This window comes from Giraffa tippelskirchi, chromosome Y (assembly GCF_054371585.1).
Source record: "Giraffa tippelskirchi isolate mGirTip1 chromosome Y, T2T-mGirTip1v1.2.pri, whole genome shotgun sequence".
NCBI classification, from domain to species: Eukaryota; Metazoa; Chordata; class Mammalia; order Artiodactyla; family Giraffidae; genus Giraffa; species Giraffa tippelskirchi.
The window spans coordinates 12,125,008-12,150,358 of record NC_137290.1 but is presented as its reverse complement, the minus strand read 5'-3'; the positions used below and the strand labels follow the sequence as shown (position 1 = coordinate 12,150,358).

At 40.1% G+C, this 25,351-nt stretch overlaps 1 protein-coding gene across 2 annotated transcripts; it reads right to left on the bottom strand.

Moving 5' to 3' along the window:
• Positions 1-24,624, bottom strand: LOC145537793 (serine protease 53-like). Of its 2 annotated transcripts, XM_081568636.1 has the most exons (12): positions 13,144-13,513; positions 11,803-12,858; positions 11,414-11,694; positions 8,074-11,317; positions 7,405-7,573; positions 6,316-6,575; positions 6,025-6,158; positions 5,615-5,915; positions 3,988-4,123; positions 3,387-3,634; positions 947-1,080; positions 1-405 (listed from the first exon to the last, which is right to left on the bottom strand). In XM_081568636.1, exons 1-12 carry the CDS (start codon positions 13,511-13,513, stop codon positions 133-135), a joined length of 6,606 nt encoding a protein of 2,201 aa, XP_081424762.1. In that variant the 3' UTR covers positions 1-132. The 2 variants fall into 2 exon arrangements, with proteins under 2 accessions (XP_081424762.1, XP_081424763.1); XM_081568637.1 differs by lacking the exons at positions 11,414-11,694; positions 11,803-12,858; positions 13,144-13,513 and adding an exon at positions 24,502-24,624 and having other exon boundaries at positions 8,074-8,271.
• Positions 24,625-25,351: the final 727 nt, after the last annotated feature.

Below are 25,351 nucleotides of genomic sequence, written 5' to 3'. Positions count from 1 at the left end.
TTATCTTAAAAGTTAGTTTATTCATGACACATATTCTGAGGTTGCATAAGGTCTTAATTTTCTTTAACGTTGTTTAACAACTTTATTATATATAGTTTGAATAGATTAGCCCTGCCTTACATTTGCAGTGAGTTACGAAAGTCTTTGTAGCAAAACAATTATTATTGAAGAAAATGGCAGGGTGGTTGGCTGTTTTTTGAGACTAGAGGACTTAGGCTTTTCCATCCAAGGCATGAGTGCATGGCTTAATGGCTGCCCTGCCTTTGCTGAAGTGGATAATATCCATGAGAAGTGGGGGCTCACAATGGTAGCCAGTGCCTTCAGACTAGTGAGGCCTATCTGTCTCCAGCTTCCATTCCTAGACTTTGGTCTGCACATAACAGCACTGCCTGGACTTACTGGTTCCTGTGAAATAAAGGTAGAATTTAGATTCAAATCACCATCTCAGATTCTTCATTTACATTTTCAAGCTGGTATTCAGAGAAATAGCAGGACTTTAAATAGGTACATCAAAATAGGAAAATCAACTTTATCACCAAACGCATTAGTATTACAGGTGACACTACAAGTAAAAATCACTGGATAATGTGCCATAAAAATTTCATTTGTAAATTGACAATTTTTTAAAAAAGGTTTCTTATATGATGGACTCTTAGAAACAATGATTTTATAATTAAAAGTGCATAAATTAAATGAGATGCCAATTTGTTTGGAGAGCACCAAATCAGTTGTTAAGTTTGGGAAGAGAAGAATGACAGATGTGAGATAAGCCAGAGATTAGTCACAGTCTTTGAACAATTTTTATAGTTAAAGATGTTTTATTTTTCCCCACAGGTCAACAACTCAGTTTCTTAGTTTTATCATTTATGGATGATTTGGTTTATACAATTATAGATGGGAAAGATGTAGTTTCTGTGGAATTTTAAAGGAAAAAATCCCTGCTTACCACACTTGTGTCAGAGTCTTTGTCTTGAGTAATGAAGCATACAATAGAACTGCCTATATCAGGGTAAAGGTGGGCACAGCTTGAAGCACCTATCACCTGCATCTGTAATATTTCTGGGTTTTCATCTGTCTCTCCTAGAACAATTGGAAAGAAAATCTCAATGAAATAGTTTATCTTGAAACACCAGCTTTGGAGAGAAGACCACTATCTCTATCATCACTTTATTTCTAAGTTTTTATGCTAAGATGTTTTATCACTGTCATCATTAGCAACTTATTCCACAAATGTATATGTTTCAATCTTCTCACTCATTTTTCAAATGCCACTGTTGTTAATTAACAAGTACCATTTTACTTGTAAGTTTAGCAATTTCAACTTAAGTCTAGTTTCATTTTCTTAAAAAGAACAAATTAAAGGACACAAAAACATCTTCCTATGTTCTAAAGATACAAAACTGTTTAATTGCATATTTTCTCTATTTTGTTTATACAAACTGGCTGTACATAGAAAGATCTCCCTTGTATTATCTTTCATCTTTAAAATATTATGGATTCATCATAAAGCCATCGTTTTATGAAATAAAAATTAATTTCATATAAAATGATAGAAGTCTTAAAAGGAGGAATAATGGAGACAGTAGTGATTACAGTTCTTCCTTGAGGAGTGATATCTTTGCTCTCATGTTTACTGCAGCATTACTCACAATAACCAAGATAATTCAACAACTCTAATGTCTATATACAAATAAGTAAAAGCTGAGATATATATATATATATATGTATATATATGTATATATATATATATATATATATATATGCAATGGCAAGTATTCAGTCTTAAAAAAAGAAAATTTTCTTAATTATAATGGATGAACCTGGAGGACATTATGCTAACTGAAATAATCCAGTTACAGGAAGATAAATGCTCTATGATTCCACTTATAGAAGATATCTCATATACGTGACTGAACAACAAAAAGGTACCTCAAGTATTCAGATTCATATAAGTGGACAGCTGTCAGGGCCTGGATGCACAGAGAAATGGACTGTTGTTTGAAAGTCATAAAGTTTCTCTTAAGCAAGTTGATTAAGTGCTAGAGACCTGCAAAATCTCCTAAGGTACAAAAGTGTCCCTAAATTTAAGAATATTATATTATGCACCTAATTTTTTTATTAAGAAAGTAGTTCTCACATCAACTGTTCTTAACACATACACATACAAAATGGGGCACAAGGCACCTTTTGGAAATGATAGGTATGTGTATTAGCTTAAGTAAATGGTTTCACAGTTGTATTGCTGTTGTTTAGTCACTCAGTCATGTATGACTGTTTGTGACCTCATAGACTGTAGACTGCCTGGCTTGTCTGTCCCTGGGCTTCCTCAGGTAAGAATACTGGCCTGGGCTGCATTTCATCATCCAGGAGACCTTTCTGACCCAGGAATCAAACTATGCATTGTAGGTGGATTCCATACCAGTGTACACTTAGGAAGCTGCCTCATAGTTGCATGCATAATTCCAAATTCTTAAAATTGTTCAGATTAAATATACACAGTTTTTTATATGTTTGTTATATCTTAATAAAGTTATTAACTCTTAAAACCAGAGGGGTGGGATGGGGAGGGAGGTGGGAGGGGGTTTCTGGAAGGGGAACACATGTACACCCATGGCGGATTCATGTCAATGTATGGCAAAACCAATACAATATTGTAAAGTAAAATATATATATGTGTGTGTGTGTGTGTGTGTGTGTGTGTGTGTGTGTATTTTAAAAAAGAAAACATAAAGGTAATTCAATAAATAAAATAAAATAAAATAAAAAGAAATACTTCTTCCTTAAGTTTTTATCATCAAAAATATGGACCAGGAGTGGGATTTCTGGCTCATATAATAGCTTCATTTTTAGTTTTCTGAGGAACCTCCATGCTGACCTCCACAGTGACTGTGGCAATTTACAATACCAGCACAGTGTAGAGGGTTCTCTTTTCTTCACAGCATCTTCAGCATTTGTTATCTGGTGTTTTCTTGATGACAGTCATTCAAACATGTATTATTTAATTTTGGTTTTGATTTGCATGTCTCTGATGATTTTTGATGAAGAAGCAAAAGCAAAGAGACACAGCCATGTAGATACAGAGAACATAGAGTGGCTACCAGAGGACGATGAGCAGGGGGAGAAGGTAAGGGTTAAATGGAGATTTAAGCATATGGTGTTGCATGAAAACTAAATTTATGGTGTTGAGCAGTTGTAGTGTATACAAGGTAGAAATATAATGTTGTACAGTGGTCCAATATTCTTCACTGGACAATTCCATGGACAGAGGAGCCTGGTGGACTACAGTCCATGGGGTCACAAAGAGTCAAATGCAACTTAATGACTAAACAACCACCACCACTGTCTTATTTAAAATCAGTACCCTAACAAAGAAAATAAACACTAACCTGGCTTAAGAATTCGTGGCCCAGAGAGCCAGCATTCTGAGCTGTTCAGGTTCTTCAGATGACCCAAGGGTGCTAAAAGCTGAATGGGAGTCTGGACCTCTTGAAGGAGCAGCAATGCTAGATCGTTTCTTGCTGCCCCACTCACCAATCGAAATCTTTCATGCGGAAGAATGGTAGAGACCTTAACAACTCTCAGAGGTGCCCCAGGGTGCCTCAGGCCCAATATTACAGCTGTGTCTTCAGGATTCCTAGATGAATAGTTAGAGAAAATTAGAACAGACTCCCTTGGAAACTTGAGTCCTGTAAATCTACCACATTAGCTTTTATCATGTATTCCTTACCCCTGATACACCAAGTTCATACTTCGCATCAAGAAAAATAAAGCTGGGTTCACAGACAATATTATTACAGAAACATTAACTGACAGAGAAAACAATCGGCCAAACACAGAGACATGTTTGCTTAGCCTGATGCAAAGATGTTATGAAGCATAAGAGAGATGATTCAGGCATAAAATGAAGTGAATTTGTTCAAAGAAAGCTTCAACAAATGTGGAGATACTAGGTTATAGTATACTGGAAGATTCATGAGGCCAACTTACATATTCCTGACACAGTGGGCTGCAGTGAGTATCCAAGAGCTGCTAACAATGGAACCACTGCAAATTTGACTGCCACAACTGATGATCATGGCCTGCCAAGGCATGGCATATCTCAGAGAAATTCGTTCTGCCAACGCTGAGGAAAAACAGTAAAAATGAATTCAGCAGAATTTTCATCTATATCCCATCTATAAAATTTTCACGTCTCACAGCTCTGCTAAGCATATCTATTATTAAAATTGACTTGCAAACACACACTCAGCATTTTTGTGTACACGTTACCTCCCTGGAAATAATTCTCCCCTTATTATTGCCTTTTCAAATGTGTAATTTTTAATAGTCCAGGTTCAGTTTTCTCCAGATCTCTCACTGAGTTACAATATAAGAAAATCAACTAGAAAGCAATAAAAGACAATAATTTAATTTGAAAATGTTACAGAAATAAAAATTGTAGTTTAAGTGAGCTGGAGGGGTGAGCTGACTAAATTCAAAACTTAGTGACATGGCAAATAGACACACTAAATTGGAAATTTCAGCAAAATGCTTATATTTAAAAAATAGGAACTCAAAAAGTGGGAGTTGAAGCTAAGTATGTGTGTGTGTGTGTGTGTGTGTGAAATGGTGGAGATAAGCTACTTTCAAAAAGTAGTAAGGGCGTAAATGAAGATAAAATTTGATCCTTCACTGATGCATACTCTGAGATATCTGTGTGAAAAACATTGAAGAATTTGACTATAAAATGAGATGATCCCTATGTTTTAAAAGCATAATTCAGTGTGGATATGGCAATGTGAGCCAGGGCAAATGGCTTTAAGTAAAAATGTAAAATGTGGGAATCTTACTCAATCAAAATATATCTAATTTACTTTGATGAGTATAATTTGTTGCATAAGAGTTAAGGAAAGAAGAAATGATAATCATCAAAATATGCCATTGTTGGGTACGTAGTAAAAGAAAACGAAGTGAAGTTGCTCAGTCATGTCCAACTCTTTGTGACCCCATGGACTATAGCCTACCAGGCTCCTCTGTCCATGGGATTTTCCAGGCAAGGGACTAGAGTGGGTTGCCATTTCCTTCTCTAGGGGATCTTCCAGACCCAGGAATTGAACCCGGGTCTCCCACATTGCAGGCAGATGCTTTACCATCTAAGCCACCAGGGAAGCTGGGTACATAGTACCCTCCAGAAATACTTACATATTGTCAACAAAACCAACATATTTAACTTAAAATTTTAAAATTATTTTTGTAAAGCAATAAACAATAGTAAAAAACTTTATATTAGGCAAATAAGAAATTTGAGTTTCTGTGCTATCCCTGTTTCCACTTTGATCTTTAACAAATGATGAATCCAGTGTACTTCTCTAGGTTTCAGAATAATACATTAAGATGAACATAATGATAATGTCATGTATATCATATGGGTACATAAGAAAGTTAAATAATGTGTCAAGGATGAAATGCATTTGTAAGCCATAATGTAAATAATTCCTATCACTTCATTGGCATAAAAATTCATGCATTACCAGGAAAAAAAATATTCTCTACACCCTCCCTTTTCTACTTTCATTATCCTCTTCTCTTCCTTTCTTTCTACAACGTCACTCACTACAATTTTCCTGGGCCTTACTCTGAGGCTGTGGCAGAAAGATGAAATGTGGCCGTACAGAAGCAGGTATGGAGGTAAAAGCTGAGGCATTCATAGAGGTAGAGACTGAAAGGGAGATGGAAGCCGAGGTAGTCATGAGCCCTTGCTTGGACCAGGGTGCATGGCTGGGTCGTGTAACTCCCTGGATCCAGAAAAGGAAAGGGCTCACTTGGCTGAAGACGTAGGGCTTTGTGCAGTGTTCATCAAAATGAGTCAAGATTCCCACCTGCACCCATGTGTCTTTTTGTTGTAGATGACACACAAGAGGTGCCCCAAGGTCACCCTACAAGAAACAAGGAAAAAGAATATTTTAAAGGAGGTTAGGAAATAACTTCTTATATTGAAGGATATTCCTCTCTTTCTTCCTGCCTTTTATGCCCTCAACTCATCACCTTACAGCCAGCCTCCCCCATAGCTTTCTTGGCTTCCACACAGAAAGTAAATTCATTCAGTTTGGGCCAAAACTGGGCACATGTGATGACTTGCAGGATGCTCAGGTGCCTTTTTTGCAAAATTCCAGGACTTCCTAGTGGAAAACAGAGAATAGAGAGTTTAAGCATTAGCCTAGACTAGAAGGAGAAATGCGGCTAAAGAAAAAAAAAAATCTACTATTACATATTACAAAATATTGCTCTTTCCAAATGTGTCATTGTCCTCCAATCTCAGTTTTCTGTATTACTCACCTCTCATGAGAGACCAACTGGGTAGCCAGCAGTCATATAGTTGTATATTTTTCTCTTCCTCTAGGTTCTCCTCCAGGCAGATAGGAAGAACCAGGGGTTGAAAATGTAATGGTTGCTTCAAGAAGATTAGACCAGGTCCCAAAGGTCCTCTGGAGCCTAGGTAGGGCATGGCACGATGAATGCCTACAGGTTGAGCTTGTGCAGGGTCTTGAAGATCAATAAGCCCCACCTGGACATGAGCCAGTGCTTCTGAGTTTTTTCTGGGAGGAAAATTAAGCAGGCATTTTATTGTTACATAATTCAATGTGAAAAAAAAGTGCTTAGAGATCATATGAATCAAATGAAATCTAGGTGAACACTAAATTACTAGTTTTATTCTCTTCTCTACTTGTTGCCAACATATAATATCTTATTAGGCACAATATGTTTGGACGCTTTCAATATTTTACATTCTACTACTTATAGTGTTTAACACTGAGTGATGCAGACTTGGAAAGTACCAGCTGAGCTACAAGGAAAGCCCAAGAATACTGGTATGGATAACCTATCCCTTCTCCAGTGGATCTTCCTGACCTAGGAATTGAACCAGGGTCTCCTGCATTGCCGGCGAAGGCAATGGCACCCCACTCCAGTACTCTTGTCTGGAAAATCCCATGAATGGAGGAGCCTGGTGGGCTGCAGTCCATGGGGTCGCTAAGCATCGGACACGACTAAGCGGCTTCACTTTCACTTTTCCCTTACATGCAATGGAGAAGGAAATGGCAACCCACTCCAATATTCTTGCCTGGAGAATACCAGGGACGGAGGAGCCTGGTGGGCTGCCGTCTATGGGGTCGCACAGAGTCAGACATGACTGAAGCGACTTAGCAGCAGCTCCTGCATTGCAGGCAGATTCTTTACCAACTGAGCTGTTAGGGAACCCCTGCAAAGTTAGGAGTTAAAATATCCCATATCATGTATACCAGATCCACTATCTATAACTAAAGAAGCATATCTAGCTTCTTTGAAGGAATATACCATTAATGAACTGAAAATCTTCATATTTTGTAATTATACTTTAACCTTTTGAAATGACTGATTCATACTCACATGAAATTTGCACATCTAGCTGTAGTGAGAATCCACTGTTCGTTCAGTATAGAACCAGCACAGAAATGGGAGAAAGAGAGTTGCACAGAAACCATCCAAGGGAATTCACCCACTTCGGCCTCCCAGCAGTTGGGACAGTGTGGAACTAGGCCGGGACGTAATCCACACTCTGTAGAAGGAATCCATAGGTGAGACAGGGTGAAGTTAATGGTACCACCCTTCTTTCCCTGAACGTGTTGACTTCCTACGTTTAGATTTTAGGAAAATGCCTGTAACTCTTCAATTTTTCAGGAATGCTTGGAAATATATGTACATTTTAACCCTATAATGTTAGATAGTATAACAGTTTGTCTACCATGAAAAACCCAAAGTATCTCTATTCATTTCCCAAGTGGAATAGTAAACTATTTCTAAGCACTAAAGCTCTTATACTACTGTTATCTGTGTAAAATTTAAATCTTAAACTATTACTGGCAAAATAAGATATTTTCTTAATTATGTGGATATATCTTAAGATTATATTATTTATTGCCCTTTTTTTCATGCAGATTATAATTTTAATTTGGTCCTGACAAGATTTGACATGATCTCTGGTCTATCCAGAAACTGGCTTTACGTTCCAAAAAAGACATAATCCCAAATACAGTAACTCAAATAAGCTGAACTTGCCTGTGATTTCATGAGAAATAACAGCTGTCTTGAAGAGCGACAAAGCCTGGAGACTCTCTTTCCAGACCACACCCAGGTGACACTCAGCAAGGGAAATATTGAGTTCAGAATACTTAAGAAGATCTTGTTCAGGCTGATTAGATTTGGTTCCAGATTGATATCCAGGCATCATAGATGGTTGCTTTGTTAAAAGAGTGGCTGGAGCAGTATGTAAGGATGAAAAAGCATGGGAAACAACGGCGTCTTCAGTAAATTTTGAAAAAGATGGTTCCTGGAGAGAACTATCAGAAGCAGCTAAGGGAAGAACGGGAGAGAATGCCACAAGAGGAAGAATTGAGCAAGAAGGAACAGTACAGGGTGAAGAAAATGTGCAAGAAGAAAATACTGAACAGGTAAGAGACAAAGAACATGAAGATGGGAAAAAACAAGGAACAGGAAAGGAAAAAGATGGAAAAAGAGGGTTGAGAGAACTAGATGGGATATGAGGGCTTCCTTTTGTTTTGGTAATTTGTAATTTATTGCCAAAGTTCAGGTAACCAACTCCTCTAGGAAGCCATGTGCTTGAAAGTGTAAGAAAGAGAATATTTGTGATCTCACTGGGTTGGAAAAAATTTGTTTGACCTTGGCTTTCTACTGAAGCTATTTCAGTTGACAAAGCTGCAAAATACTCATCTAGGGAAGGGACAGTTTCTATTGGTAAAAATGTTACATGGTTATACCAGGAATCAAAGTGACTAATTGTTCCATCTGGTTCAATTTCAGGAGAAACAAATGATGTGATTATATCAGCTTCATAAATGACGCCAGGCCTTATTTCTGTCTCAGGCTGGATCCACATTCTGACTCTTTCAGGCTTAGGAATAGCCAGGGATGCAACATTACCAGTTTTAGGGTGAGCCCCAGGATTGACTGCCTGGGTTTCTGGTTGGATCCAAGCTTTAGCTCTACTAACATCAGACTGCATCCAGAAACTCAATATTTGAGACTCAGAAGGAATCCCCAGTCTGACTTTTTTCATTTGAACATGAAACCGAGATTTGATTGTATTGGCTTCCACATTGATCCAGGGTCTGATTGCCTGTGTTTGAACATATGTCCAGGGTTGATTTACCACAGCTCTTTGCTGAGACCAGGGGTTAATTATACCAAATCCAGTCTGGGGCCAAGGATGGACTGACTGAAAGTCATATTGAATCCAGGATCTACTTGCATCAGTTTCAGTCTGTAACCAAGGTGTGACTATACCAACTTCAGATAATTTGGGAGGTTTAACTACCTGACTTCCAATCTGGGTCCAGATTGGAATTGTTTCTGTTTCAGCTTGGGTCCAGAATCTGATTGTATCCACTTCAGGCTGATTCCAAGTATTCATTGGATCAATTTGGGGCTGGAACCAATGCCTTACTGCTGAATCAGTCTCAGGTTGGGTTGAAGGGTAGATCTCTAAAGTTTCATATTGGGTCCATAGTGTGATTTTAGGAGATTCGATATGGAGCCAGGGTTGACATGTACCAGTTTCAGACTTGATCCAGGATCCAACAGAACTAGTTTCATATTGAGTCCAAGGACTGATTATATCAAATTCATTTGGGGCCCAGGAACATGTCATCTGAGATTCAAAGTGAAATGAGGTCCTAATTGAATTTTGACTCAGTGACCAAAATGTGACTGACTGAGATTCAGATGAGATCCATGAATTTCTTATATCAGTTTCATAATAGAGTCTGACTGTGTGGGTTTCAGCTCGGATCCAAGGCTGGGTCCAAATTCTGATTGAATCACTTTTAGGCTGAATCCAGGGGTAAACTGTTTGCAACTGTGTTTGGATCCAAGTAGCAACAATTTGAGATTGAGTTTGGGTCCCTTCTCTTACTGCATTAATTTGAGTTTGGAACCAAGATTTGATAGTATCAGCCTGGGTCAATAGTGTGATTGCATTAGTTTTAGATTGTGTCGAGGGTCTGACTAGTTCAGATTCAGCTTGGATCCAAGCTCTGACTACACTACTTCTCGCTTGAGTCCAAGAGTTGACTATACCGGCTCCAGTTTGGATCCATTTTCTTACCTCCTCAGTTTCAGAAAGGGGCCAGAACCTCACTGTGTCTCCCTCAGACTGGTTCCAAGGGTGGAATATACCAGTTTCAATCTGAAACCATGACATGACTATAGAAGTCTCATGTTGGGCCAAGGGCTTCACTCTACCCACTCCAAAATGTGTTGAGGTACTCATTCTTTGAGACTCTGATTGGGCCCAGGAATTTATTCTTTCTGAGGATACAAACCAAGTTCTGCTAATATCAGCTTCATTTTGGGGCCAGAGTCTAGCTGCTTGGGGCAAAGGTACTACCTGCGATATGAGTGTTCCAGATTCAGGAAGGGTCACTGTATTGGCATTATCAATTTCAGGATGTGTCCACAGAGGAGATTCCTGATTTTCAATTTGGTTCAAGGATCCAAAAGTATCAATTTGAGGATTTAGTGAAAACATGAGTGTACCAGTTTGAGGCAGATGCCACCTTTTCTTAGACTCAGTTTTAAGCATTGGCCAAAATTCGATTGTATCAATAATATTTTGTGTGAAAGAATGTAATGCTAGAGCCTGAGTAGACAACACCACTGTGGAAACCGCAGACTGTCTCCACGATGTTAATGCTGGAGATTCAGCAGATTTCCATGGTGTGATTATGGCTCCTAAAGATTCTATCAAAGTATTTATTGAAAACTGACACTGGGTCAATGGTGTGACTATGTAAGTGACCTTAGTCTCTGTCCAATATTTTGTTGTTGAATATTCAGCCTCAGTCCGCAGTATTGGCTCTGTCTGAATATTTAAAACCTGCTTTACTGTGTGAGTCCATGATGTAATTCTAAAACTTTCAGTAGATGTCCAAGGGTTTGCTGGTGCAGAGTCAGACTGAGCCCGTGGCGGGCCTCTGTAAAGCACATTCACTTTCCAGGTATTTGTAGCTTGATTTTCAGCCTGAGTCCATGGAGCGGCTGTGAGAAGCATAGCCTCTGTCCAGGTGTTTACAGCTGGACTTCCAGTGTGTGACCATGGTGCAGCTGTAAAAGGGGCATTCCATGTCCAGGTATTTACTGCTGGACTTTCAGCCTGAGTCCATGGTAGAGCTGAGAAAGGCACATTTTTTCTCCAGGTGTTTACAGATGGACTTTCATCCTGAGTCCATGGTGGGGCTGTGAAAGGCAAAGTCTCTCTCCAGGTGTTTACAGCTGGACTTTCAGCCTGAGTCGTTGATGGGGCTGTGATTTCAGCCTGAGTCGTTGATGGGGCTGTGAAAGGCAAAGTCTCTGTCCAGGTGTTTACAGCTAGACTCTCAGCCTGAGTCCATGGTGGAGCTGAGAAAGGCACAGCCTCTCCCTCGCTTTTTACAGCAGGATGTTCAGCCTGAGTCCATGGTGGCGCTGTGAAAGGCACAGTCTCTCTCCATGTATTTACAGCTGGATGTTCGTCCAGTTTCAAGGGTGGGGCTATTAAAGGCACATTCTCTCTCCAGGTATTTACAGATGAATTTTCAGCCTGAGTCCAAGGTGAGCCTGCTAAAGGTACAGTCTCCTTCCAGGTATTTAAAGTTGGACCTTTAGCCTGTGCCCATGGTGGGGCTGTGAAAGTCAACATCTCTCTCCAGCTATTTACATCTGGGCCTTTACCTTGAGTCCATGGTGGGACTGTGAAAGGCACAGTATCTGTCTGGGTATTTACATCTGGACCTTCAATGTGTGTCCATTGTCGGGCTGTGAAAGGCACAGTCTCTCTCCCAGTATGCACAGCTATACTTTCAACCTGAGTCCAAGGTGGACTGGTAAAAGTCACAGCTTCTCTCGAGGTATTTACATCTGTACTTTCAGCCTGTGTCCATGGTGTGGCTGTGAAAGGCACAGTCTCTCTCCAGGTATTTACATCTGGACTTTCAATCTGTGTCCTTGGTGGGGCTCTGAATGGGACAGTCTCTCCCCAGGTAATTACACTTGGACTTTCATCCTGAGTCCATAGTGAAGCTGTAAAAGGCACAGTCTCTCTCCAGGAATTTACAGCTGGCCATTCTATCCAAGTCCATGATGGGGCTGTGAAAGGCACAGTCTCTCTCCAGTTATTTACAGCTGGACCTTTACCTACAGTCCATATTGGGGCTGTGAAAGGCAGAGTCTCTCTCCAGCTATTTATAGCTGTACTTTCAGCCTGAGACCAAGGTGGGCCTGTGAAAGGCACAGCTTCTCTTGAGGTATTTACATCTGTACTTTCAGCCTGTGTCCATGGTGCGGCTGTGAAAGGAACAGTCTCTTTCCAAGTGTTTACAGCTGGACGTTCAGCCTGTGTCCATGGTGGGACTGTGAAAGACACAGTCTCTCTTAAAGTATTTACAGCTGTACTTTCAGACTGAGTCCAAGGTGGGCCCATTAAAAGCACAGTTACACTCCAGGTATTTACAGCTAGACCCTCAGCCTGTGTCCACAGTGTGTCTGTAAAAGTCAACATCTCTCTCCATTTGTTTACAGTTGGACCTTTATCTTGAGTCCATGGTGGAGCTGTGAAAGGCACCGTCTCTCTCCAAGTATGCACAGCTGTACTTTCAGCTTGAGACCAGTGTGAGCCTGTGAAAGGCACCGCTTCTCTCAAGGTATTTACATCTGTGCTTTCCTCCTGAGTCCATGTTGGGGCTGTGAAAGGCACAGTCTCTCTCCAGGTGTTTACAGGTGGATTTTCAGCCTGAGTCCAAGGTGGGCTTGTGAAAGGCACAATCTCCCTCCAGTTATGTAAAACTGGACCTTCAGCCTGTATCCATGGTGCAATTTTGAAAGACAAAGTCTCTCTTAAAGCATTTACAGCTGTACTTTCAGCCTGAGTCCAAGGTGGGCCTGTTAAAAGCACAGTCACCCTCCAGGTATTTACACCTGGACTCTTAGCCTGTGTCCTCGATGGGGCTGTGAAAGTCAACATCTTTCTCCAGTTGTTTACAGATGGACCTTTCAACCTGAAAGCTATACTTTCAACCTGAGACCAAGGTGGGCCTGTGAAAGGCACAGCTTCTCTTGAGGTATTTACATCTGTACTTTCAGCCTGTGTCCAAGGTGGTCCTGTTAAAGACACAGCCTCTCTCCAGATATTTACATCTGGACCCTTAGCCTGTGTCCACGATGGGGCTGTGAAGGTCAACATCTTTCTCCAGTTGTTCACAGATGGACCTTTAACTTGAGTCCATGGTGAAGCTGTGAAAGGCACAGTCTCTCTCCAGTTATTTACATCTGGACCTTCAGCCTGTGTCCATGGTGGGGCTGTGAAAGGCACAGTCTCTCTTAACGCATTTACAGCTCTACTTTCAGCCTGAGTCCAAGGTGGGCCTGTTAAAAGCACAGTCTCCCTCCAGGTATTCACAGCTGGACCTTCAGCCTGTGTCCATGGTGGGGCTGTGAAAGTCAACATCTCTCTCCATTTATTAACAGCTAGACCTTTATCTTGAGTCCACGATGGAGCTGTGAAAGGCACAGTCTCTCTCCAAGTCTGCAGAGCAGTACTTTCAGCCTGTGTCCAAAGTTGGCCAGTTAAAGGCACAGTTTCTCTCAAGGTTTTTACATCTGGACCTTCAGCCTGTGTCCATGGTGGGGCTGTGAAAGTCACAGTCTCTCCCCAGGTAAGTATAACTGGACTTTCAGCCTGAGTCCATGGTGAGACTGTGAAAGGAACAGTCTTTATCGAGGTATTTATAGCTGGATTTTCTCTCTGAGTCCATGGTGGGGCTGTGAAAGGCACATTCTCTCTCCAGGCATTTACAGCTAGACTTTCCATCTGAGTCCATGGTGGGTTTGCCAAAGGAACAGTCTCACTCCAGGTATTTACAGCTGGACTTTCCATCTGTGTCCATGGTTGGTCTGTTAAAAGTACAGTCTTTCTCCAGGTATTTACAGCTGAACTTTCAGCCTGTGTCCATGGTGGGTCTGTGAAAGGCACTTCCTTTCTCCAAGTATTTGTAGCTGGATTTTCTGTCTGAGTCGATGGTGGGAATGTGAAAGGAACAGTCTCTCTCCAGGTGTTTGCATCTGGACTTTCAATTTGTGTCCTTGGTAGGGCTCTGAATGGGACAGTCTCTCCCCAGGTAATTACACCTAGACTTTCATCCTGAGTCCATAGTGGGACTGTAAAAGGCACAGTCTCTCTCCAGTTATTTACAGCTGTGCCTTTATCTGGAGTCCATATTGGGGCTGTGAAAGGCACAGCCTGAGTCCAAGGTGGGCTTGTTAAAGGCACAGCTTCCCTCCAGGTATTTATAGACAAACTTTCAGCCTGTGTCCATGGTGGGCCTGTGAAAGGCACTTCCTGTCTCCAGATATTTATAGCTAGTCTTCCAGCCTGAGTCCATGGTGGGGTTGTGAAAGGCACATTCTCTCTCCACGTATTTACAGCTGAACTTTCAACCTGTGTCCATGTTGGGCCTGTAAAAAAGACAGTCTCTTTCCAGGTATTTATAGCTGGATTTATAGCCTGAGTCAATGCTGGTGTTGTTAACGACTCAGTCTCTCTCCATGTATTTGCAGTTGAACTTTCAGCCTTTGTCCATGATGGGGTTGTGAAAGATACAGTCCCTGTCAAATGAATTATGGAAAATTGAGTTTTAGTCCATTTTCTTCCCCCTACATGTATAGACTCTGGTCTGAAATTCACTTCATTTGGTTCAACTTGGGACACGGTTATGACTCTATAATTTTCTATATGTATCCCATATTTATTTGCTAAAGATTCTACTTGTGTTGATGGTGGAAATGGCTCAAAATTAGAATGTATCCAAGCATTTATCCTTGATGTTCCATATTTGGCCCAAAATGGGACTGTGTAAGCTAATCGTTGTGTCTGGTAATTTGCTACTGGAGATGCACCCAGAGCCCATTTTGTGACTGTATCTACTGTAGTCTTTGTCCAGGAATACAATGCTGAAGATTCATTTTGGGTCCACTGTGTGACTGAATTTGCTGCTGTCCACATCAATGGATGTACTGTTGAATATTTAGCCTGTGTCCATGGTATGACTATGGAAGATACAGGTTTTATCCAGTGATTTACCGATGGAGAGTCAACCTGACCCCATAATGTGACTGTAATCGTCTCAGGCTGTATTAATAGGTTTACACCTTGAGTTTTGGATTTTGTCAAAATATTTCTTGGTAGTGACTTAGACTGTGTCCAGGGATTTACTACTGGAAATTGAGCCTGAGTCCACAGATTTACAAATGGATATTTAGTCTGTATCTGCTTTGTGACTGAGTCAGCTGCAGGTCCTGTCCAGAGAATTCCTGCTAGAGATTCAGACTGAGTCCATGGTTCAGTGACACCTGCCTCAGGCAATTTCCCAAGTTTTACTTTTGAAAAACTGTACTTGGTTCCTGGTGTGACTATATCAGACACAGTCTCTATCTGGGCTTTAACTGCTGTAGAGAATCCTATGGTCGACGGTGTGAGTGTTTCAGAACCTGCCACTTTCCAGGCCTTTTCCTTTGGAGATTTAACCTGGATCCATGGTGTGACTGTATCAGCTTTAGGCCTTGACCAGGGATTTACCTCTGGCGTAAAAACCTGAGTAAACAGTGTGGTTACATCAGTTATATCTCGTGTGAAGTTATATACCAGGGGAAACTCATTTTGGATCCAATGTGTGACTGTTTCTGTCACAGACTGTGACCAAGGCTTTAGTAATGTAATTTTGGCCATGTTCAACAGGGTCATTGTATCAATTACAGACGCTGTTGAGGAAATTACTGCTGGTGTTGTATTCTGGATCAACAGTGAGACTACGTCATATTTAGATTTTGTCCAGGGATTTACTGCAGGAGATTTAGCCTTGATCCATGGTGTCATTTCACCAGCTACAGCTGTTGTTAAGGGACGTGTTGCAGGAGATTCAGCCTGGATCCATGGTTTGACTGATCTAGATAAAGCTATGTTTATTACTGGAGACTCAGCCTGGGTCCGTGATGTGAATGTGCTAGTTTCAAATTGTGTCCTGGAGTTTAATGCTGAATATCTAGAATGGGCCCATGCTGTAATTGGATTGACTTCAGACGGAGTCCATGGATTTACTGAAGCAAATTGAGCTTGGATCCATTGTGTGACTCTATCAGTTTCAAACTGAGACAAGGGATTTACTGCTACAGACATAGTCTGGATCGAGGCTGTGAGTGTATGAACTATGGACTGTGTCAAAAGATTGATGACAGAAGAATTTGCCTGGGTCCAGAGTGTACTGGTATCAGTTGCAATTGTTTCCCAGGGATTTACTGAAGGATATTCAATCTGATTCAGTGTTCTTACTGTATCTGCAACAGCCTCTGTCCAGGAATTTATGACTGGAGATTCAGCCTGAGTCCCGCGTATGATTGTGTCAGTTACAGGTTGTATCCAAGAATGTATTTCTTCAGATTCAGTCTGAGTCCACTGTGTGATTACATCAGTTTCATGCTGTGTCCAGGGATTTACTATAGGTGATTCTATTTGGTTCAATAGTGTGGCTGAACCAGATATGGACTGTCTCTGAGGCTTTACTACTGGGTATTTAGCCTGAGTCATCTGTGTGACTGTGGAAGCTATAGAATTTATCCAGGTATTTAGTGCTGGAAATTCAATTTGAGTCCGTGGTGTCATTGTAGAAACTGCAGCTTCTGTCCATGGATTTATTATTGAAGATTCAGTCTGATTCCACATTGTTACTATATCAACCAGAGGATCTGTCCAAGTCTCTACTGCAGGAAAGTCAGCCTGGGTAATTGATGTCACTATATCAGACATATTCTGAATCCACTGAAATTCTGTTGGAAGTTCAGTTTGAATCCACTGTATAACACGATCAGATGCAGGATCTATCCAGGGATTTATTGTTAGAGAATCAGTCTTGGTCCATAGTGTATCTACATCAGCTGCAAATTGTGTCCAGGGGTTTACTGCTAGAGATTCAGCCTGGGTCCATGGTATGACTGTGGAAGCTACACTCTCTGTCCAAGGATTCACTAAAGATTCAACCTGAGTCCATGATGATATTGTATCACTTTCAACTTCTGTCCAGGGATTTAGAGCTAAAAAATCAGCCTGAGTCCATGGTGGAGCTGCATCAGCTACAGCTTGTGTCCAAGTATTTATTTCTGGACTTTCTGACTGGGTCCAAACTGTGACTACATCAGTTTCATAAGGTACCCAGTTGTATATGTCTGGATTTATTTGATTGGTCCATGTTGAGATACTGTCAGTTTCAGACTGTCTCCAGGAATTCATGGCTAAAGATTCTGTTGAGGTCCATGCAGTGACCATATCCATTTCAGACTTTGTCCAGAAATGTAATAATGGGGAATCGGCCTGAGTATACAGTGTGACTACATTAACCACAGGTTGAGTCCATAAATTTACTACTGGAGATTCACTTTGGGTCCGTTGTGTGACTGTCCCAGCTGCACTATCTGTCCAGGGATTTACTGATGATGATTCAGCCTGAGACCAAGGTGTTGCATCAGTGACAGCTTTTGTCCAGGGAGTTATATCTAAAGGTTCACTGTGGGTCCATTGTGTAATAGTATGAGGTATAGACTGTGTCCAATAATTTATTATGAAGGAGTCAGTCTGTGCCCAAGGTGTAACTGTATCAGGGTCAAATGGCACCCAGGGATTTACTACTAGAGATTCAGTCTGGGTCCATGACTTGACTCTGTCAATTGTAGTTTTTGTCCAGGGATTTGTTTCTGAAAACTCACCTGGAGTCCACTGTGTGACTGTATCAGTCATAGGCTGAGTCCAGAGGTTTACTACTATAGATTCAGTCTGAGTCCGTGGTGTTACTGTATTAGATACCAGATGTGTCAAGGGCTTTACTCCTGGAAATTTAGCCTTTGCCTGTGGTATGGTGGTATCAGGTATTTCTGTCCAGTGATATACTGCTGGAATTTTACTATTGGTTGACAATGACACTGTGTCAGTGTCAGATTGTATCCAGAGATTTACTTCTGGATATTCAGCCTGAGTCCAAAGCATGAATGCACCTGCTTCATTTTCTGCTCCAGGGTTGTTGATAGCAATATCTGACTGAATCCAGGGTCTCATTGTATCAGCTTCTGACTGAGTCCAAAATCTATCTTTATTGTTTTCATTCCATGGCTTGAGTGTTTTAGTATCATGTTGCGTCCAGGTTTTAACCTCATAAAATTGGTTCCAGGGCTTGACTATTTCCTTTTTGGATTGTATCCAGTTGTGGGATGTTTTGATTACTGGCTCTGTCCAAAATGTGACTGTTTCCATTTGAGTCCAGAACCATTTGACATTTTCAGCTTCAGTCTGGGTCCATGATCTGTCTATATTACCTTCAGATTGGGCCCAGGAATGGGCTGTTTCTATTTCTGTCTCAATCCAAGGTTTAAATGTATCAGTTTGAGTATTCCACGGAGGTCTGACAGGAACAGCTTCAGGTTCAAACCAAGAAATGATTGTTTGAGTTTCAGTTTGGGTCCAGGTTCTGATTATATCAGTTTGTGTTTGCAACCAAAATCTGATAGCATCAGCTTCAGGTCTTGTCCATGGTGTAGTTGTATTAACTTTAGACTCTGTTGTGAGTCTGAAAGGAGATTCCTCTGGCTTTGTCCGTTGTTGGATGGTGCCACCTTCAGACTGAATCCATGGTCTGACTGTGTCAACTTCAGGCTGAGCCCATATGTGGAGTGTTTTAAAGGCTGCCTGAGTGCTCAGTGTTATTTGGTCAGATTTTGTCAAGAACAAAGGTCTGGCAGTACCAATTTCAGGTTGGTCCCAGGGTCTGAGTGTTTCAATTTCATGGTGGGTCCAGGATATGACTGCATCTGCTTCTGACTGGATCCAAAGTTTATATTTACCTTCTTCAGTTTGAGTTCTGGGTCTGAGATTTTGGAGTTTAGGTTGAATCCAGTGTCTTCTTCCTTTAGTCTGTAACCATGGTTTGGTGGTATCAGCTTTCAGCAGATTCATAAGGCTTCCTGATTGGGTTTCTGACCAGGTCCAAGTTTGGACTACATCAGCTTCATGCTGAGTCCATGGTGTATCAACTTCAGAGTGAATTAAAGGATCAACTATACTAGTAACTGTATGAATCAAAAGCCAGGTTGTATCATCAGTCTGCTTCTGGGTTTTGACTGTAAAAGCACCATACTCGTTCAATGGATTCATTCTATCCATTTGACTTAAGGATGTGATTGTACTGGCCATATACTGGGCCACAGGCCTGTTAGTCTTGCTTGTGGATGAAGCCCAATTAAGGAGCATATTAACAGTTGAGGAAGTCCAAAATTGAGTTGACTTAGATTCAGGGAGAAGTCTGAGTTCTTCTGTCCTTTCTATAGGTCCTTGGGATTTAACTATATTTAGGACAGGCTGAAACCAGGGTTCTGATGTAGGAGTTACTGTCGGATATCGGGATCTCTCTTCATTTAGTATGGAATGAGTCCAGAATCCAATCTTATTAACAATTAAAGGGACCCATGGATTAATCTTATAAGCTACTGGTTGAATAACAGTATTAACTCTATCAGCAGCATGATATGTTTGAGTTCTAAAACTCTCCTCAGCAGGTTGAATCTGCATCACTATTCCTGTTTTATCAGGCATATTATGTGTCAAAGGTCCAACACCAGATATAATATGCAGCCAGGGTCTTCCTGGAAATTGACCTTGGGAAGGAATCATACCATACTGAACTTGAGACTGAACATTATTTATCTCAGAATGAACTTGGTATCCATCTACATCACTTGAAAACAGAATATGTGATCCATCAGCATTATCTAATGGTGGAGTATAAAACCCAATTATACCACCTAAAGATTCAACCCAGTATCTTAATGAATCTGTCATATTTCTATATTTATATTTCATTGCATCTCTCTGAGGAAGGTTCCAGGGTGTATATACATCTGGTGCTGGAGTGTTTCGAGGCTGATGAAGAACTGAAGGATTAGATGTATCAGTTACGGCAGTATTCCAGGACACAGCTGTATGAAAAGGATCCCATGATTTGACAAGAGGAGACGTCCAAGATTGTACCATTAGGAAATTGCTAGCTGAGGAGATCTGACTGCTTTGAGGGTATAACTGTGAACTTCCAGGAAAAGAGTCTCTATTATTTGAACCAAAAAATACAGGAGGATGATTCTGGCGCTGTCTGGTTAGTGGAAAAGTGCCAAATTTCCCCCTCCACGACTGTATAGAGAATCCATGGGAGGAAAAAAATGCAAAAGCACTTTTTGGGCTAAGCCTATCTTGATTACCATGTTCTACCCTAGAAGAAAAACTGCAGGGTAGAGAAAAAATAGGATCCAGTGACTTCTGGGATGCCTTGATAAGTCTTCTCATCCAAGGTAGGTAGGGGGCTGTCTTGATGACAAGAATTGGGTCATAGCAGGCCATTGAGGACTCACTGACCAGGCCTACGAGTTCCAAGTGGTTGCCAAAGACACAGAAAACAGGACTGCCCTGCTGTACCTGAATAAGGAAACAAAGATAACCCATATATATATATATATACATGTGTGTGTATATATATGTATGTATATATATATATACATACACATATATACATGACAGATATATATAGTACACATATATAATAAATATAAGTACATAATATAGAAAATAATTATAAAATATAATTATATATTATATATGGTTAACATAATTTAGAAATGCATTAAAATATATAACATTCATATATTTTTGTACAACATATAAATTCCCACACAACATGATAAACAACAACAAATGGTATATGGTGCATACTCCAAAGAGGTCTACGAAATGACATAGGTAAACATAACACTTATTAAAAGAGAAAAGTCACACAGTAGGGGAAAATTTATAGAAAACTTCCAAATTCTAAAAAAGCAAGCTATGTATTCAACATCTTTGTTGCTCTATCACTTGTTATCCCTTTAGCTGAGTATGTCTAGGCAGATTATCTCTACTTATACTAGTCTGGTTCAAGCTATCATTTCTGTTTTCTTCTCACCCACCCTTATCCCAGCATTTGTTCTCATCCCCAAAAGCAAAATTAACTCAGTGTAAAATCCAAATGCTTTACGTTGTTGGTCCTTAATTTCAATATTATTTATTTTACCCTTTTGTTCATTTTTCTACAATCCGGGTATCATAACCTCCTGTTCTTCCCATAGTTTCAAAGATTATTTCTAGTAAGTTCTGTATTATTCAAATTTCTCCCTGAAAATATTCCACCCTTCTTTGTGATCTTGAGAAAAAAGTCTCTATTCATCTTTTACATAATCATGATGCATGTTTACATATATGCATATGATTATGTGATCCTCATAAACACTACATCTATGTATTGCAGTGGATGGATGAAGCACAAACTGGAATCAAGATTGCCAGGAGAAGTATCAATAACTTCAGATATGCAGATGACATAGCCATTTCAGCAGAAAGCAAAGAAGAACTAAAGAGCCTCTTGATGAATGTAAAAGAGGAGAGTGATAAAGTTGACTTAAAATTCAGCATTCAGAAAAATAAGATCATGGCATCCAGTCCCATCATTTCATGGCAAATAGATGGGGAAACAATGGAAAAAGGACAGACTTTATTTGGGGGGAGGGGGCTCCGAAATCACTGCATGTGGTAACTGCAGCCATGAAATTAAAAGATGCTTGATCCTTGGAATAAAGCTATGACCACCCTAGACGACATATTAAAAAGCAGAGACATTACTTGAGACATTTCTGGGTAGCCTTCCACTTCTCCAGGGGATTTTCCCAACCCAGAGGCCAAACCCAGGTCTCTCGCATTGCAGGTGGATTCTTTACCAGCTGAGCCTCAAGTGAAGCCCAAGAATACGGGAGTGGGTAGCCTAACCCTTCTCCAGTGGACCTTCCCGACACAGGAATTGAACCAGTGTCTCCTGCATTGCAGGCATATTCTTTACCAACCGAGCTGTTAGGGAAGCCCCATGTAAACAGTGAAGACTTTATTTTGCGGTGTTCCAAATTCCTGCAGATGGTGACTGCAGCCATGAAATTAAAGACGCTTGCTCCTTGGAAGGAAATCTATGACAAACCTACACACCACATTAAAAGCAGAGACATTACTTTGCTGACAAAGTAGTCTAGTCAAAGCTATGGTTTCTCCAGTAGTCATGTATGGATGTGAGAGTTGGACCACAAAGAAAGATAAGTGCTGAAGAACTGATGCTTTTAAACTGCGGTTTTGCAGAAGACTCTTGAGAGTCCCTTGGACTGCAAAGAGATCCCACCATTCAATCCTAAAGGAAATCAGTCCTGAATATGCATTGGAAGGACCAATGCTGAAGCTGAAACTCCAATACTTTGGCCACCTGATGCAAAGAACTGACTCATTGGAAAAGACTCTGATGCTGGGAAGGGTTGAAGGCAGGAGGAGAAGGGGACAATAGAGGATGAGATGGTTTGATGGCATCACCAACTCGATGGATATGAGTTTGAGTAAGCTTTGGGAGTTGGAGATGGGCAGGGAGGCCTGGCGTGCTGCAGTGCATGGGATTGCAAAGAGTTGGACACCACTGAGCGGCTGAACTGAACTGATTGCTGTGGAAATAGAGAGCCTTTTATTCTTTTCTTTTTTATTATTTAACATGATATCTACCCTCTTAAATATTTATACTGTATATTTGTTTGTCTGTATATAGCATATTATACAGCAGATCTGCAGAATTTACTTATCTTGCATAAAGGAAGATTTATATCTATTTCATAGAATTTTAATACATTATATAGCCCCCCAAAAGTAAATGCCTTTATACAGAAAGTACCCAGCAGTCTTCTTCTGGCTGACTCCAGATGCATAAATTGTTACTTTTAGTCAGGTGAATGTTTTGATGGCGGCAGAATGAGAGGTCCAGCAGCTTAACTGACAATTTCTTGATATTGCTTTCAAAGTTACCATGATCTGAAGGGACAGATGTGGGAAGGATTGTGAGTAGAGGCTATTACGTCTCTTAACATTTTATAGAATAGCTTCCTAGTATTTTTATGTACATATTTCCATTTTTAATTACACAAAATTCCAGAAATATTCTGATATCTTTTCCTGCATGTAATTTCATACACACTTATACACTCTTGGATTTTTTAACTGCTCCCAAATCCTTTGTAAATAGAATGGAGAATAATTGTATCCCATGATTTTGTTACTTTACTTCCTTAAGGACTCCACTCCCCACCCTGTAAAGTGCACTAACGTGTATTTAATTATTAAGAGTTTTTTAAACTTTCCATTTGTTTTCTCATTAATTTGCTTTGTTTTTAATATCAATTTTTGAACTACATTTATGGTACAGCACAACATAACATTTGTGGCTTACTCTGATATTGGTACACCCTGCAGTGTCTGTATTGGCAGTTATAACAGGCCTTCCAGAAGATGTTATAAGTGTGAGAAAGTGGTATTTCTTTCTTCCTGATAGGATATTGAAGGAGTACCACCCCTACATCTGCTTTGACTGGATCTTTTCCAGTTTCTGGATCAAAACTAGGGAGTAGGCATATTTTGTGGCCTCGTAAGACATCTTCTTGGTCAAAGACTCCCGAAATGTCAGAGTTTAACTGTCTCCTAAGGGAATAGGAAAATAAACAACATAATAAAATCAGAGTAAGAAAAATATTTCATTAAACTTCCGTTTAAGCCAAGATGTCTGCCAGTATAAGATCTTTTACTTACAATTCAACAAATCTCTACTTTTTGTCACTGTAAACTGAATTTCTGCCTTACACATTGAATAGTATTTGAGTTTTAGAGCTTCAAATTTCATTTTTAATATATTTTTCAACTAAGATAAAAGTTCGTTTAATGCACAAGATCCAAAGCAAGTACAGCTAACTACAAATGAAGCTAATATGCAAACTAAACGTAACTATGATCATTTTCTCATCCCTTTTAAAATATACTTACAGTTTAGTCAGACAGCTGGCCGTGGAGAGGATCCACCAACGACTCAGGATAATGCCCTGGCAGGTCTCAGCCATGGACACTAGCCATGGGATGTTGTTGGACGCTGACAATGGGGCAATTGTTGGGGTCAATGAGGTTAACCACTGCTTTTGAGAATTGGGTACTGAAAGGGCCAGATAGGGAAGGGAAGAGGTAAATATAACATGAAAAACAGTATCTTGTTAAATGATTAATGAGATTTCTCATTCTAAAATTTTGTTTGATGAAGATGGAAAAGGAGAGAATACAGAAAACTATGACAAGGGATAAAAGTGGGGAAAATGTATCATTAAGCTGAAGAGAAGCACGGATAAGAAACAGGAAATGAGATAAAAGTAACAAGGAGAAAAACAGATGATGTTTCAAGAGAATTTAAGGAAAATCAAAAGTATCTTACACAGCACTAAGACAAATGAGGTGAGATATTCTATGTATCTATAACTTACCACCATAGCAGTGGAAAAACAGCCCCCAAAACTGACAGAGGCAAAGTGGACCTTTCATCTTAGTTCACGTAGATGTGAACACAAGAATAAGGCTCTAGTAGAGTAGCTCTCAAGGTTGAGACTGAGATTATAGAGTATAGAATGTCTGACATCATAATAAGCACTTGTTACATAGACACATCCATTCTATCATGACTAACCAACTAGAAATGTTATAAATAAAATTACTTAACTGAGTTACATATCTAAAAATAAAAATTTTATCTACTTCAATATTAACTTCCATTTTTGGAATGTTACAATCAATATCCCAGTTCCACATCTTGTAAAACATAATGATATATTTGGCATTAGTAGTTAAGTTAGTGTTAGTCACTCAGTCATGTCTGACTGTTTGCAACCCCATTGGCTATAGCCCACCAGGCTCCTCTGTTCATAAGGATTCTCCAAGCAAGAATACTGAAGTAGGTTGTTATTCCTTTCTCCAAGGGATGATTTCAGCTCATGGATTGAAGCTGGGTCTCCTGCAATGCTGGAAGATTTTTTACTGTCTGAGCCACCGGAGAAGTCCACTTGAAATTACCATATGGATTTATTAACCTACTATATACTGCTTACTAATTAAAAGAATTAGATCAACCTACATGACAAGGGAGCCTGATGGGCTGCCGTCTGTGGGGTCGCACAGAATCGGACACCACCGAAGCGACTTAGCAGCAGCATATGACCTTAGATAGAAAGAAGTTAATGAAATAGTTATTTATTATAGTTTAAAATAATTTGCAGATAAATATACAAAGGATAGCATTATATACTAAATATTTAAATGCAAGGAAAGAAGCTTTTACCC

Coding starts and splice junctions, on each gene's coding strand:
- LOC145537793 (XM_081568636.1), bottom strand. CDS start 13,513: ATGTTGACTTTCACAGCCCCACCATGGACACAGGCTGAAGGTCCAGCT. Junction 11,695..11,802: donor ACAATGGACACACATTGAAG/GTCCAGATGTAA, acceptor TGACTTTCACAG/CCCCACCATGGGCACAGGCT. Junction 5,916..6,024: donor TGGGGGAGGCTGGCTGTAAG/GTGATGAGTTGA, acceptor TGTTTCTTGTAG/GGTGACCTTGGGGCACCTCT.